A 15,534-nucleotide genomic window follows, 5' to 3' on the forward strand; every position below is an offset into this window, starting at 1 on the left:
AAAAAATATATTCATATTACATATGCAAACTTATTCACACTGCAATTGCAACAGTAATTTTTTTAAATTTCGTTTTGAGAACATCTCTGAGCGTGTTTTGTAACAGTTATAAACAGTGACTGCGTTGTAAGTGAAACCTCGACTAGAAACGGAAAGACGGAATCTTGGAAATCTAATGATCAAATAATGATGAGGTATCTCACCAATTTGAAATCTCCAACTTCTAATGGGATAATTTTTTCTATATCGCCTGGTAATCCTTTGAAGTTGTTCGATAGAGTTTCTAGCACATATGCGGACAACCACATAATCTCTGTCACTTGAGGATAATCAGGTCTTTTTCCCGGTTGAACACTGGCGCCTACAGGTCCTCTAGAGAAAAAATTAAAGATCTGTTGTCGGAAATAAATAGCATAGTATTGTTATTTCGCAAAAGAATTGATGATATGTTTGATGTACAGGGTGGGCAAATAAGCGAAGAAGAAGAATATATTTTTTCGGCCATAACTTCAGAACGCCTGAAGCTATCGCTTTGCGACCTCCAGGTTTTTTCATGCAAATTTGATGGAACTTCTGTTTCTGTTAAGAAAATCCTATCATTACATTTGAAATTTCGGAGTGAAATGAACAAAACAATGAGCTTAGAACTTAGCGCCCCCAATCGAAAGCAGCAAAAACAAATTTATCATGAGTTTATTTTGTCCTCAATCAACAAGATATTATCTCTCAGACGAGATCTAATTTGCTCAAAAATGTTGAGGCAAACTGAAGTTACAGACATTTCAATCAGTCAGATTTCTCCCTTTCCCCTACCCTTATTTGATGTCGTAAAATCGAAAGTGACAATTCAAAAAGATAGAGAATTTTCCAAGGATTACAGTGATGATATTTTTTCTTCAACTTCATATGAAACATTTTCGAGAATAATTCATTTTTCTACTCGACAATAGCTATTTCACTCCCCCCCTAGAGGTAGAGGTATGAACTTCAAAACAATTTCCAGTGTGTTTTCTTGTACACTTTAGTGGTAAAAATTTTTACCGCAAGTCTCTACGATGAGTGGATCCTGAGATATAGCCGTTTACCTCGCTTATTTGCCTACCCTGTACAAAGCACTGATATATTTTTGAAATATTCGTAAAAAAACTACAAAAAACCATAACAAAAGAAGTAAAACTATAATTTTGTAAAAAACATAATTAACCACCATACCGTCGTACTGCCCTCTACTTATATGCTCCGTAAAGAGAAAGAAGATGAATTGAATGCACAACTTCGTACACCGTATAAAGTTTGGTCATCATAGGAGCGCCAGAGGGGAAATGAATGGGTACCAAAGTTTGATTGATAGGCGGAGAGCCACGTGGTGGTAACCCCTCTCATGGGCGTAACGAGGGGGGGGTTATTGGGGATGTAACCCCCCCCATTGATCAGAAGGATCAACAGAACAATAAAAAAATAACTTGGAAGATTTTGCTTTTTCAAAGTTGTTATTGTGGAATTACAGAAGTATCATTGTGAGAAGAAAAATATTTTTAAACGATATCTACCCCCCCCCCCTCGCTTTTCACTTCAATTCAGGTCACTCGCTGAAACTTGCCACTACCCATAACCCCCCCCATGAGTCAACTCTAGTTACGCCACTGACCCCTCTTGAGCTTTATACATAATTTCGGTTTGAACGAGTCATCAAAATCATAAAAATAAAACATTCAAGCAATTAACGAAAAAAATTCGGTCTCCAAGTGTGCAATTGGCGGACTTAACGTCAGTGCAGGACCGCGAAAGAGCTTAGGCCCAGTTTCACCAAATGCTTTAATCTTGACTTAGCTCTTAAGTGAGGCCTTAGATCACGATTAATGTAATGTAGCGTTTCACCACACTCCAAAGCGCCATTTAATCGACCAATTGCGATTTAGCACTAATCGGCCATTTTTGGAGGATTATAACCTTTCAAGCTGAGATTAATAATTATTTATCAGTATGGAACTCTTGTCTATGTAATTATTTTTCCGGAAATTTCTAATTTTTGGGTCAATTTTATCAAAATATGACTATATGTATAGGCTCAATATTTCCCATTTAAAATACACGTAAACTTTGTTTTTGTGTTTTATGAAATTTATTGCAAAGAATAATTTATTTATATGTTTGATTGAAATATTATTTAAGAAGCAGTTAAACTTGTTAATAAAAATAAATAAGTTAATAAAATTACTTATATAGTTTTTTTTCTAGAATGTGTGGTTTTGTGAAATGGGATAATTTCTTTTTAACTTCTGCAAGTTTCCGACATTTCGAAGCACATCACTCGACATTTTCGGCAAAAATTAACTTTGGTTTTTGTTTACAAGATGACAAATGTTTTGAAATGTTATAAGTTATGAATGAATGACACCTGACACCTAGCGCCAATGGTGGTCATCACTGCTAATACGATACAGAACACTATTATAACTCTTTGTTCACAACGTTGCCAAATGGTCTGACTATTTAATCGCGATTTGGTTAATCGCGATCATCTTTGGACGGGTTGATGCATGGTGAAACAGAAAACACTGTTAAGCCTGCTTAGTAACAAGCGGAATTTAATCAATCTGGGATCAAGTGCTGTTTGGTGAAACTGGGCCTTAGGGTAGCGATAGTGATGAGAAAGCTTGATCATAACGCAGCAACGTTGCCGGAATTATCAAATTGTAGGTAGTATTGAAGAATCTGGTGATTTGTTGCGAATTTATACAGTAGGGGCAGCACTATACGACGGTCGATCATTCTGTTCATTACGAAGTGATTTTAGCTGTTTTGAAATGTTTTTTCGTAGTTTTTTTTTAAGAATAATTTAAAAATATATCAGTGATGATAGTGTTTTTATCCATATCAACAATTCCTTTGCGAAAAGTTACCATCTTTTTTTTTTTGTTTTTTCTTTCCCAAATTAGAAAAAGCCAGTCCCTCCCTTTCAGATCATTGTTTAAAGAAATTATCAGAAAACCCCATACAAATCGGTGATCTGCAAGCATAGTTATTCCCTTTTAAGTTTTGAACTGAGCAGTCAAGTGGTATCCTTCCCTCTTAAGGCTATGTACCCCAAATAAAACTATATTAGTTGTAAGTTCGTACCTCAGTAAGAAATTCCATTCAATGGCTGAAACTACTCCAGCATCCGTCAAAATAGCGATACACAACAAAAAACTGAAAACTAACTTATGTCGTTCGAAGAGTCCTCTTGATACATTTGTGTAAACTGATAGTGTTATCTCGCGGATGAGAATTTGTAGCCTTATTTCCAGATTGTCACTTTTTTCACTTGTTTCTATAACTGTATTAAAGATCTGCAAATGATATGCGATAATGAGAAACCAATCAAATATGCATCTTGAAATTATACAGGGTCTTGATTTGTCAATATTGAAATTTTGTCATATAGAATATGTAGTTTCCAATATAAGTCAAATTCGGTGAAAATATGTTACTACCGTGTTGCAATTATTCATAAAGAGCCTGGATCATATTATTAAATTTGGGGCCTGTTTTTTCACATGAGAATAATAATTATTCATAATGCAAGTGCAAAAAGCATGGATATTCTTTCATGGGTTTAAAATTCAATTTTCATTTTATCTAATTCACTGGTTTTTTATTAAAATTAAAAGAATATTTTTATAAATATCGTTTAGTGATTTCCATATTGATGTGGCTTAGCAGAACAGTTTTCTGTATTACAAATTTCATAGATATAATAGATGAATCCGTGGCAGGAGAGTCTCGAGTACTAACATAATATATACATAATATAGAATATAACCATGAATACTGTTGCGTTTCTGGGATACCTACTCTCGCAGGATTTTGTTCTACAAGATGTGACAGAATGTCCGGATTAGCCTCAGAATTAGAGAAAAAAAATTATTCCTATAGAGAAGGTTTTAATCGAAAATAAAACCTGCGCTGTAGGAATACAATATTCGCATTTGAAGAAACTGGCCCTTATTATGATATGAGGACGAAACAATGCAAAAGTAACCAATATTGTTGTACTTACTTGCGTGAAGTACTTCAGAGAGTACTGATACATCGGATCAATTTCAGCCAATTGAGCTACCACGAAGTACATCACCGATCCTCTGGTAGCCACTGATCTGTATTTCTCTCGGGCCACAGAAATTTTCAATTCTGTTGATTCTGTTTCTATCAGTCGAGCTGCTATAACTTCAGACGTTTCCTTTGGACAAAATGTGGCAGATTTTTATCATAAAATATCTACTACCTAATAAAAATTAGGAGCAATTGAATTGTGCTGTTAAAACAGCCATTGTGAAAATTTTATCTAAAATTTTGAAAACTTCTGGAGAAATTTTATAGTGTTATAAAATAATTAGTATCTTCATAGAGGAAGAGCCATTTCACATTGAAATCTAAAATGGTGGAACAATGAACAAAGTTTTCGTGGGGCGTCGAGTTCATGGTAAGAAGACAAAGCATTTTTTAAAAATATCATACATAGGCGTAAAACTTTGCTTCCGACGTTTTTTCCGAAATTTGAGGCTTTATTACAAAAAAATAATTTTACATTTATGATTCAAAGTATTTACCATCGCTGGATACTTCTTTCTTCCATCTTTCGAGCAGCGTACGAATCCCGTATTGAAAAAACTGGTCATCTTTTGAAGCGATTCATAAATCGATCCAATTTTTTACTTATTGATAAGACCGGAAGTGCTGGTCAGCCAGGCCGTGTGCTATTGATCGAAACAAGTGATAGTCCGAGGGAGCAACGTCTGGGAATACGACGGGTGGGGTAGGATTTCCCATTTCAACGTTTCCGAGTATGCCTTGACAACTTTCGCAACATGGGGTCGAGCATTGTCATTCCACCGACATGCTGGTCTTCGCCGTCGAAATCACCGTTCTTAAAGCATTGAAACCACTCCAGGCACGATTTTTTCACTAATAGCGGTCTCATCATAGGTATTTGAGAGCATTCGATGAGCCTCAGCCGCAGATAACTTCATATTAAAGCAGAAAATTGAAATCTCCCGCAAATGACGAGAATTTGGCTCGTAAGCTGACATGTTTGAGCGAGAATAACTTTAGATTACGGGGGAAGCAAAGTTGTACACCCAATGTAAATTCCAATAAACAATCAAATTTCATCTATAAAATAGACAAATTTGAATGAGGAATATCTTTCCAAGTACACCGAAAGTGGAAAATCTATCATTTCAAGCATGTATTCTTTGTCTTTCCTACATGCTTTCTTTTTCATTTTCTGTAGAAAATTGTTTCCAAAAGTGATAATTGATATGGTATTATAATGGGAATTATGCAAATCAAAATGGTTGTAATGGCAACATTGTGCGTTATTTTTTGTCATTTCTAATGTCATTTGTGTTCAGTCTTCAGTAGGATATGTCATTTAATCATGAAAAGTGAACGAAATTCAAGAAAAAATCATAGACGGAATTAAACGAGTCACTATTCTCCTTATTGTAGACATATTTGAAAGTGAAATTTCTTCACCTGTTGTAACCAACACAAAAATTTGACCCACCTTACTCTCATTGAGCGTTTCAATGAGTTCTTCATCATCAAGGATATTTCCTTCCGACTGATCTAGCATCCTCAAGATTTTGTCTTCGATTGATTTCAACTGTGCCTTATCAGCGTTTATTCTAATGATCAATTCGCTTCTCATATTTTCAAGATCCGGCCGTTCCAAACTCACCACATTCCTAAAAATTCTCGTGAAGATATCTTTCATGCAAAAAAATATCTACTCACGCCAAGAGCTGATCCTCGAGCCCAGATGGTGTCACTGTAAAGTTGACGATTGTCACCTGAATACAAATCTCAGGTAGATAATGGGGATTGGCCAGTTTGGTTGTGATGAAAAATTTGAAGTTGTTGTCGTATTCAATGTCAGAATCGCCGAGTCTGATCAGCGTTCGGCCTCCCTGTAAGATTTAGAAGTATACAGGGTGGCCACTTTTTTGATGGGATTGTATTGGTAACTTTTAAACCATAAGAGTTAGAAGGTCGGTCTAATCGAGGAAAAGTTGCATGCATAGAAGCATTATCAAGCAGTTCAAACAAATCGAGATTATCAGGGCCGGTTATTGAGATATCATAAGAAAAGTAAATTTTGTCATTTTGATTTTTCTTTTTTTCCCACTTTATTTCAAATATTATCGAAAAATGTTACAGTGATTTTTTATTCAACAGTAAATTATCTTTAATTTGACGTAATCAGATTTCGTATCCAACGTTTCGTACTCTCTGGGCCACCCTCAACCTCATTTTTTTCAATACGGACCTGCATATTTTATGACACTTTTCGAAATAACTTCTAACGCTGAATTCAACGATATATCATACAATGTCATTCAAAGTTGATTTTCGGGTGATTTTGACCCTTATCCAATTTTCTTTGGGTCGGATCTGTATTACATTTAGGTAGGTACCTTTAGTTTAATTAACAACATGCAATACATTTCTATAAGAAAATCAACTTACCCATCTTGAACTAAATGAACATATCAGAATCAAAGCAAAAAGCCAGTAATAATTATTTACATATTTCAATTCATAATAATTTAACGAAAGTATCATTTAATGAAAGAAAAATCAAATGACTATTCGAAAGTAAATGAAAATAAATGAAGTAAGTGTTCGAAATGTCCACCATTTGGTAAAATGCACTTCACGGTTCTGGAACCCATACTTCTTACACATATGCTTGTTTCGTCTCCTTGAATACCTTCCAATACATTCTCAATCTTCTCGCGAGCACTCACTATTGTTGGATTTGTCATTTGTTCCGTTGAATAGTTATTTATAATACAAGTGCAGAAGGCATTGATATTCTTCCACGAGTTCAAAATTCAAAAACGAGCCACGAAGTGGCGAGTTTTGGAATGAACGAGTGGTAGAATGAGCCTTCTGTACGAGTATTATACATTATTTTCTCTAATTCATTGCATTTTCATTGAAATTAATGAAATATTTCCATAAATATAATTTAGTGATTTTTGCATTGAAAAATGTTGGTTGGCCGAACTGATTTCTTTAAGGCAGATTGATGAATTGACAGATAGAGCCGTGGCGGAAAGTTCGGAGTGCCAACATAGAATAATAAAATATAACCATGAAAACTGTGCGTTTCTGATATATTCTCGCACGATTTTGTTCTACAAGATGTGGAAGAATGAACGGAATAACCACAGAATTAGAGAAACAAATTACTGAATCGAACTTTATTTTGAGATCATTACGATATAATTTTTGCAAGGCTTGGTATTCAAATTTAAAATCACTGTATTCGCGTCTCTTGACTATTTTATTAACAGTAGTTTTTGATAAGTTCCATTCACTGGCCACAGTTCTCGATTTTTTTTTCTGAGTTGAATTGAATTTGGTTCAGAACAGTCAAAATCACCTGAAAATCAACTTTGGATGACATTGTATGATATATCGTTGAATTCAGCGTTAGAAGTTATTTCGAAAAGTGTCATAAAATATGCAGGTCCGTATTGAAAAAAATGAGATTGACGGTGGCCCAGAGAGTACGAAACGTTGGATACGAAATCTGATTAGGTCAAATTGAGGATAATTTACTGTCGAATAAAAAATTCCTGTAACATTTTTTGATAATATTTGAAATAAAGTGGGAAAAAAAGAAAAATCAAAATGACAAAATTTACTTTTCTTATGATATCTCAATAACCGGCCCTGATAACCTCGATTTGTTTGAACTGCTTGATAATGCTTCTATGCATGCAACTTTTTCTCCATTTGACCGACCTTCTAACTCTTATAGTTTAAAAATTACCAATACAATCCCATTAAAAAAGTGGCCACCCTGTATAAGTATAATACATTTTCGCAAGGGTTCAACTCAGGTCTGAATTTTTATTTTATGAATAGAAAGTGATAGTTTGAAGAGAAATGATTAAAATCCAGATTTCATTTACAAAAATCGTCTGCACTTACCTGCTGAAATGTTTGTCTCAGCAAGATAGGTGACAACGTCGGATCCAAAGTCTCACCAACTTCTTCCAGAAGAACAGGATAACCCAACCTTATGGCCATCTCGAGTATCCTCAACATATTGGGATCTGTTAGTTTGGTAATTTTCAAGTTGTTCGGTAGTTCCATCTGTTTGATCCAACGATTGGCTTGTTCCTGAGGGTCGATCATGAGTGACCATCTGCCGGAACGGGTGACCAAGATTGCGTTTTCGGTAGAAACTGCATCTCTGGGCAGACCTGCTGTGTTCCATTGACGAATTTCGTACGCGTCCGCCAAAACGCTGATCAAACTGTAAAAATACGAGACAATAATAAGTTCAGGTATTAGTACGAACAAAGCAGTGAAAACCTTAGAATAAGCTAGAATAATATAAACTGTTAAGAGCTGCAATGAATATGCCGAGGTTCGTAAGAAACCAACACTTTTAAAAATATGTAGATTGGAAAATTGTCACAGATTTACTGAGACAAGACAGCAAGAGAAGAGCTCAGAAGATTTTTGAAATAGCAAGTCAACATCCAAATGACGATCTGTTGACTACAACCCTGTTGAATTAGGATTAGGATACCAAACCTATCACAAAAAACCCATAGATCAACTTTTATTTGTTCACGGACGTAAGGGGCAGCTCCCAAGGCACTCTGACGTCCATACCTATGCAACAAGAAGCAGAGATAATTATGTTCCACCAAGACACCGCCTAGAAAAGACCAAGAATACATTCCTATTCCTGGGAACAAAAATGTATAACCACTTACCAGCTGAGGTTAAATCACAACCACCAATTCAAGAAAAAATTGAAAAAATACTTGTGTGATAACGCGTTTTATAGTATAGAGGAATTTTTGGCGCATGATTATTCATAGTTGTCGATCATTTATGTTGTTTGTGAATTGAGTATTGTCTTATACACAGTTTATGTATATGTTAGTCCTCAAATATTTTATAACAGGTCTTGTAAAATTGAAGGTAAATAAATATGATATGATATGATATGAAAGAACAGAAATTGTGTGACGCATGGAAAAAGAATATTGGACATGTCCTCAGGAGAAGTGTTAACCGTAGAAACATGTTTCGGGCTTTCGGCACTCATCAGTATGGTGAAAAAGTGCTAGATGAGCAACACTTGAAGAAAAACAACAAACAAACGGAGTCCACAACAGAAGCCAGCTGTCCATTTGAGGTTTCCGCAGGAAGATCCAATGGGTTTTCGGGCAACATCAACACCACCACGTGGGAAGCTATAGCTACCTGCGTGAAAACCTAGTCCTGGTAAAGATATGCAGGTAACTATAGCTTCCCACGTGGTGATGTTGGTTGTTGCCCGAAAACCCATTGGATCTTCCTGCGGAAATCACAAATGGACGGCTGGCTTCTGTTGTGGACTCCGTTTGTTTGTTGTTTTTCTTCAAGTGTTGCTCATCTAGCACTTTTTCACCGTACTGATGAGGGCCGAAAGCCCGAAACACGTGTCTGTGGTTAAGACTTCCCCTGAGGACATGTCCAATATGCTTTATAATTTGACCCTCGATAACCTTTTCACACAGAAATTGTGTGGATTCAATTTCAAATATCAGAAAGAAGGAACGCTCCTGTTGAAGACACAGGCATACACAAAACCCCCCAAAAAAAAACACTCTGATAGTTACAAAAAAAAAAGATTCAAGAGGTCAATAGGCAAATAGATGCCCGGAACCTTGAGAATGCAGGTTTGGTTTAGTAAAGTAGGTTGTATTCTTCAAACTCACTGCACTGTTCGATATTTTATAAGGTAGTTGTGATCATTGAAAGAGAGGGTTTCCACTGATCAATTTTGTTGATTGATTCTTTCTCCTTCAATAGGGGAAAAAGTGTGGTTTAGGCCTGTGATATAAGAAACAGGCTGAAATGTTATTCTTCCGCTGATTACGCGGCATTGTTGTAGTTTTTTTCTCGGTAATAATAGCTATCATTATTGGTTCGTATAATCTATCATTAATCACCTGAATTGGTCACAAGAAGGTATAGCATATTCTTTGCACATTGAAACCCAGAGATCAGTTAGTTCACTTCTATATTTACTCGTGAATGCCCCCAAGTATGCAACGCTCCCAGCTGCCACCAGAACATCACCAATCACGTTCAAAAGCTGATTTTCTAGCATCTGCAATGAGGAGTGGCCAAGAAGTTCATTGAAGAAAAACTGTTGATCCAGCGGACTTGGTATAAGCTTGACTGTTCGTTTACCTGAACTGTTTCTTCCCAACGAGTTTGTTCATCACCAAGAGCTACATTCAATCTGCCAGCTCTGTTCAATCGTGCAGCTGTCAAAGCCATGTTATCTTCCAAGGCTTGCTTTTCGTTAATAGCCCCTGTAAACTCAGCCTCAAGTCGAGCAATCATAGCTTCCACATCTGCTAATTGTCTTTGTTTCTCTCTTAGCAAAGACATCGTTTGGTTCAATTCTTTCTCTGCAACCTCTAACCTAAAATAGTGAAACTCAAGGTCACTCATTCATTCAAGGTCCACGATGTGGTCATTGAAGGATTTCGTAAAAGATACCTTTTTCTCTTTGGTTCAACAATTTTGTATACTCTTGCGTACATGTCGATAGCTCTTGCCCACATACACATACTTTTCGCCACCCTGGATACATTCGCTACTTTTTCCGGTATAAAATCGGCATCTTCAACGTAGCGCTTCAATTTCTGCAAAGTTTTCTCAGGTATATGGTTTTTATCATACTCTTGGAGTCGTTTCAGAAAATTTGTATCGGCCAAAACTTGTTTAGCCGAAGCCCAATCTGTCCTGAAAAGATACAACACTTTAAACATACGTGTTTTATGAACTGGCTCAATTTCAATGAATGGGTCTACTCACTTAGCCCCTAGAAGAAGACAAATAGCTTCCATAACAAACTGCACCAGCTTGGGTGGTTTTTGGAACACTTTGAGTTCATTGATGTCATTTTTATTCAGAGCTTCTAGAGCTTTGGTGGCTGCATCTAAGGCTGGCAATGCTGTATCTAAATCCCTTTGGGCATCGTCTGCGATTGCTTGGGTTTCCTCTGCTTTTCCCTACAAATCGAATTAAATATGGAAGTTCACGGGAAAGTAAGGTCTAGAGGTGAAATCAAATGATCAGAGAAGCAGAACATTTTACACAGAAGGAACATAATGCAACAGTTTCCTTTATTTGAACAAGTTCTATTTAGAAATGTTCCATAGTTTCATAGGAAATTAAGAATAAAAAAGAACATTAATTAAAGATTTTAACCCAATCAAGATACAGAGTGGCAAAATAGTTCTTCTTTATATGGAAGAAAAAGAAAATAATGGAAATTGAAAGTCATTGTTATTTGCGAATAAAGTAAATTTTTATCGAGGGAATAAATGACTTTTTTCGAGAACATACATTTTGAAACCGTTATAATCTTCATACCTTAGCGACTTCTTCGTCAGCCTTGACAACTTCGGCTACTTTATCAGCTTGCTTCTGCTCTTTTTCCAAATGAATCATTAATTCTCCCACTTCTTTAGATTTTATGACCAAAATTGGTTCCAATTTGGTTAAGGTTTCTTTCATCGAGTCTATAACAGCATTTGTTTCGTACAATTTCTGGAAGAGATTATTGTATGAACTACTTTTAATGGCACGCTTTCTATAAGGGATTGTGATATTACAATCCGGGACTACTGATGAAATCATCAATAACACAATTCAGTAGTTTCTGCTTTAAACACCTCCTCACATCCTCAGCGAAGTGTAGTAAGTTTGCCAGAGCATATATGAGTTAGGACGTTAGGGTTATATCTCAACGTACAGCGCTATCTTGCGGGATAGCAAACGGTCATCGCACATATAATTAAGCAGAGTTTGAGTTAATCTGTCATTCACTTTGTGTACTGTTCTCCATTTTGTCAGTTCGTCTGTGTCTTTTGCAGTTTATACTTCTTCTTCTTCTTCTTCTTCAGCCCGTTTGAGTCCACTCCTGGACATAGGCCTCTTCCAATCGCTTCCATGTCGTCCTACACTGTGCTGTGAGAATCCAGTTCTTTCCTGCTCGCCTTTGAATGTCATCTCGCCATCTTAACAGGGGTCTGCCAACACTTCTTTTTGAAGCAGTTTATACAATGGATAAAAATATTGAACAAAGATTCTGTCTGGATTTTTTTTCAATGAAAATCTTATGCTGAAAATGTATAGCGTATAGCAAATCTGCTTAATTCAAAACCTGTATCAGTACTTCTTCTAAATAAATCGAAACCGCATAAATTATGTGTACACTCACTTTCAAACCGTTGGCAATTCTGTCTCTCATTTTTGTGACGATGTCCCTCCTGAGTACTAGCATGGATAGATATGATTTTAGTAAATCCAAATAACTGCTTGGTGTCGTATAGTATCTCCTCCTCATCTCATCATAGAAACGAACTGTCATCGTTTCAACACTCTGAAATATGAATTGCAACTCTGAAGTTATAATTAATTTTAAATTCAAATATATTTTATTTCGCTCTGGCAACTGCGTGAAGAAATTTTTTCAATAATTCGCAAAGGGTTTATTCAATACCTCGTGTATGATGACACACAAGTTAGATAGCCTGGAAACCATACTTTCATCGCCTAAATTTTGTAGAGCATTCTGAGCCACCGACAGTAGCGCCTCTCTCGGCCATTTCTCGAACCAATCTATTGTACAATTGTTCACTAGAGAAGGGAACATGCGACAACGTCGTCTGAAATAAAGTATTATTTTGTAATTGTTTTTGATCTTCTATAACGTGCGTTCATTTGAATTCGTGGTCGAGAGTGCTGTGGAGAAATCAGAGTTGATTTTCTGTGATTACAAGTAGCGTTTAGTTTGTATCATATACTTAGTTCCTAGATTCGAAGTATGTGAACAAATGTTAGTGACAAAACCTCCAATAAATGTACGAAACATGACACATTCATTCAATTCTTAACCATACAAATACATAATTTGAAATGATCCCCCTCTGCTCTAAACATTTTTCACATCTTTTTGTGAGGGCATTGAAGATATTATCCAATGTATGGGATGAATTGTTAATTTTTTCAACTTTTTCGATATTTCTGTCCTTCAGTTGGACCAAATCAGGTATAGGTACTTGAAAAATACTATTCTTCAAATGAGGCAAACAAAATCACAAGGTCGCAAGACCGTGGAGTAAATTCATGTTCAGTGTTCAAACTGACAAGCTGATCCTGAAAAACATTTCTCAAAAAGGCTAAACGTTCCTGTAGCCGTATGTGCTCTTGCACCATTCTGTTGAAAGCAGCTTTCAATCAATTCCTCAAAATTCAATTCACCATTAAATGGTACAAGAATTCCTTCCCTATAGCGGTTTGCTGTTAATGTTCCATCGAAGAAAAGTGGGACAATAATTCGCCTCCGATTCATAGCGCACCAAACTCCAACTTTTTGAGAATTTGTCACTTCTCCCCATTCTTATATTTTGTGATTTGACCTACCCAGAAAGGTTGAACCAGTCTTCGTCAGAAAAAAAAATTCCTGAGGTTTTTACTGAATTCATTCAAGAACCGCTAACAAAAAGCCATCCTACGACGGTAATCAACCTCTTGAACCTTTTGGTATCAGGTTAATCGATATGGAAATAAATTGATGTAAATTTCAATATCTTGTGAGATGTACCAACAGAGAAACTAGGGAGTTGGGATAAAACTCTGACAGAAGTTTTTGAAGCTTCTTCCATGATATCTTCGACCGTAATGATTAAGTCTTGTGTTATTTTTGTTTGTCGATTACTTCAACTTAACGGAAAACACTAACGCACCGTGAAACAGTGCTTTGGAAACATTTATAATTAATCACTGGGAACATCTGGTTACTTTATCCTGAAATCTGTGAAGCGGTGAACCACTTACCTGAAAGCATCACCTACAGGACTCATACAAATCACCAAATGTAGAAAGGCTCTGACTCTTTTCGTGAAAAAATCGAAAATTCCATCTCTATTTGCTGGATTTATTCCTACTTCTTTAGCAGCATCACGACAAGCGATTATTGCTTTTTCATATTCGTCAGATTCGAAGAGATTTGGAACTTCACCTATTGAAATTATTTCGTAGAAATCAGATCAGAGGCAATTAGAGACGATTCAAAATCATAGCTGACTTTTTTCACAATGAATTTTTCAATTGGAAGTAAAATATTCTCACCTGAATTCAATATATTATTTACATCCTCGAGCATTTCTTCTTGAATAATTTGAGTATCCGTGAAAAGAAAAACTGTGTCTTCTTTCAGAGCACCTGCAGCAAACAACATTTTCCGCAAATCTTCAAAGAACGAACTGTGATCGTAATTTCTTGTTAGTTCAATTTGACTGCATCTAAACAGAGGATACATTTGATTACCGATTTGGCATATGATTTCGATTAATTTTCATTTATTTTTCGGGATTTTTTATTATAAAATCATACATTAAATCAATATATGACGAGGCTTTCTCAGACAATTTCGAAGGCGATCACTCTCTATGAAGATTGCGGTGTTTCATACTGGTGGAATCATCAGTATGGCACTCCCTGCCATATACACCTTTCTTCTCCTTAGCGAAGCATGGTGACTCTGCCGTAGAACGGTTGAGTTTTTGTACCAAGCAGTGGGCGCGTTCAGCAGACTCAACAGTTGTGAATATTCTGTGAATTTTCTACTGAACGCATTCTATATGTTTCCACTACGGAGCGTATGCTACGGAGCGGTCGCCATCTTTGGTAGCGAATTTATTTTATGCTCCTTTTTGGTAACATGTTGAGTAGCTGACATTAGTGATAGTTCTGGCAGTTTTGGAACGAAATTCAAATTTCGAATATAGCAATAATGGAAACTGAAACATATACGTTCATTTACATTCTGAAATGTTAGTCTGAATAAATTTCCCATTTATTGAAGAATAAAAAAGTAATAATACCGTAAGCAAACTTGGAAATAAAAATCGATATTATAACAGAAAATTGTCTCTCATCTTAACGTAACCTTCAAAAAGGACCCACAGAACCTAATGCTGTCAAGAAAAGGAGCAACCCGTCCAGCAGAGAATACTAACTTTACCAAATTGACACCTATCAGTAGCGGAGCTTCTTACGCTACCGATCTTTCTGCTGAACGCGCCCAGTGTTGTTCTTCCGACTGATACGTAGTCTAGGACGCCATCTCTCGAGCTAGCAAAGAGTCAGTACAGATATTTCTGTCAGATGAGTTTATGAGGTTTCTTGAAGGATGAGTTGAAAATTGTTCGATTTTTATGAAATATTTGGAATATATTCGTTGTAAAACTTACTTATATCCATTGACGTGTGACCCCAGTTTAGTCAAGCTTTGTTTCCCCATTCCACCAACACCTACTAAGAGAGCGTTTCCTCTTTCAGCTCGAAGTATCCTCGCTATTCTTACAACGTGTTCCAGAGCATCCATGAAGAAGATCAATTTCATTTCTTTCGCTGTTAATAAACTGTAATCGTCCATGTAGTCCTATA

General features: G+C 36.2%; 1 protein-coding gene across 1 annotated transcript in view; it reads right to left on the bottom strand.

Annotated features, from left to right (window-relative positions):
* The window catches only part of LOC123672089 (dynein axonemal heavy chain 6), a 65,930-nt gene that overhangs the window by 8,820 nt on the left and 41,576 nt on the right, over positions 1-15,534 (bottom strand). The window contains exons 37-52 of the mRNA XM_045606071.1: positions 15,339-15,529; positions 14,215-14,387; positions 13,921-14,104; positions 12,584-12,749; positions 12,302-12,463; positions 11,452-11,628; positions 10,891-11,087; positions 10,573-10,818; positions 10,258-10,495; positions 10,014-10,174; positions 7,990-8,317; positions 5,782-5,954; positions 5,552-5,732; positions 4,043-4,222; positions 3,121-3,332; positions 204-372 (exon numbers count right to left, since the gene is read on the bottom strand). Of these exons, the coding sequence (XP_045462027.1) occupies positions 204-372; positions 3,121-3,332; positions 4,043-4,222; positions 5,552-5,732; positions 5,782-5,954; positions 7,990-8,317; positions 10,014-10,174; positions 10,258-10,495; positions 10,573-10,818; positions 10,891-11,087; positions 11,452-11,628; positions 12,302-12,463; positions 12,584-12,749; positions 13,921-14,104; positions 14,215-14,387; positions 15,339-15,529 (3,138 nt within the window). The remainder of the gene's footprint in view (positions 1-203; positions 373-3,120; positions 3,333-4,042; positions 4,223-5,551; positions 5,733-5,781; positions 5,955-7,989; positions 8,318-10,013; positions 10,175-10,257; positions 10,496-10,572; positions 10,819-10,890; positions 11,088-11,451; positions 11,629-12,301; positions 12,464-12,583; positions 12,750-13,920; positions 14,105-14,214; positions 14,388-15,338; positions 15,530-15,534) is intronic.

This window comes from Harmonia axyridis, chromosome 2, assembly GCF_914767665.1.
Source record: "Harmonia axyridis chromosome 2, icHarAxyr1.1, whole genome shotgun sequence".
In the NCBI taxonomy this organism is placed as follows: domain Eukaryota; kingdom Metazoa; phylum Arthropoda; class Insecta; order Coleoptera; family Coccinellidae; genus Harmonia; species Harmonia axyridis.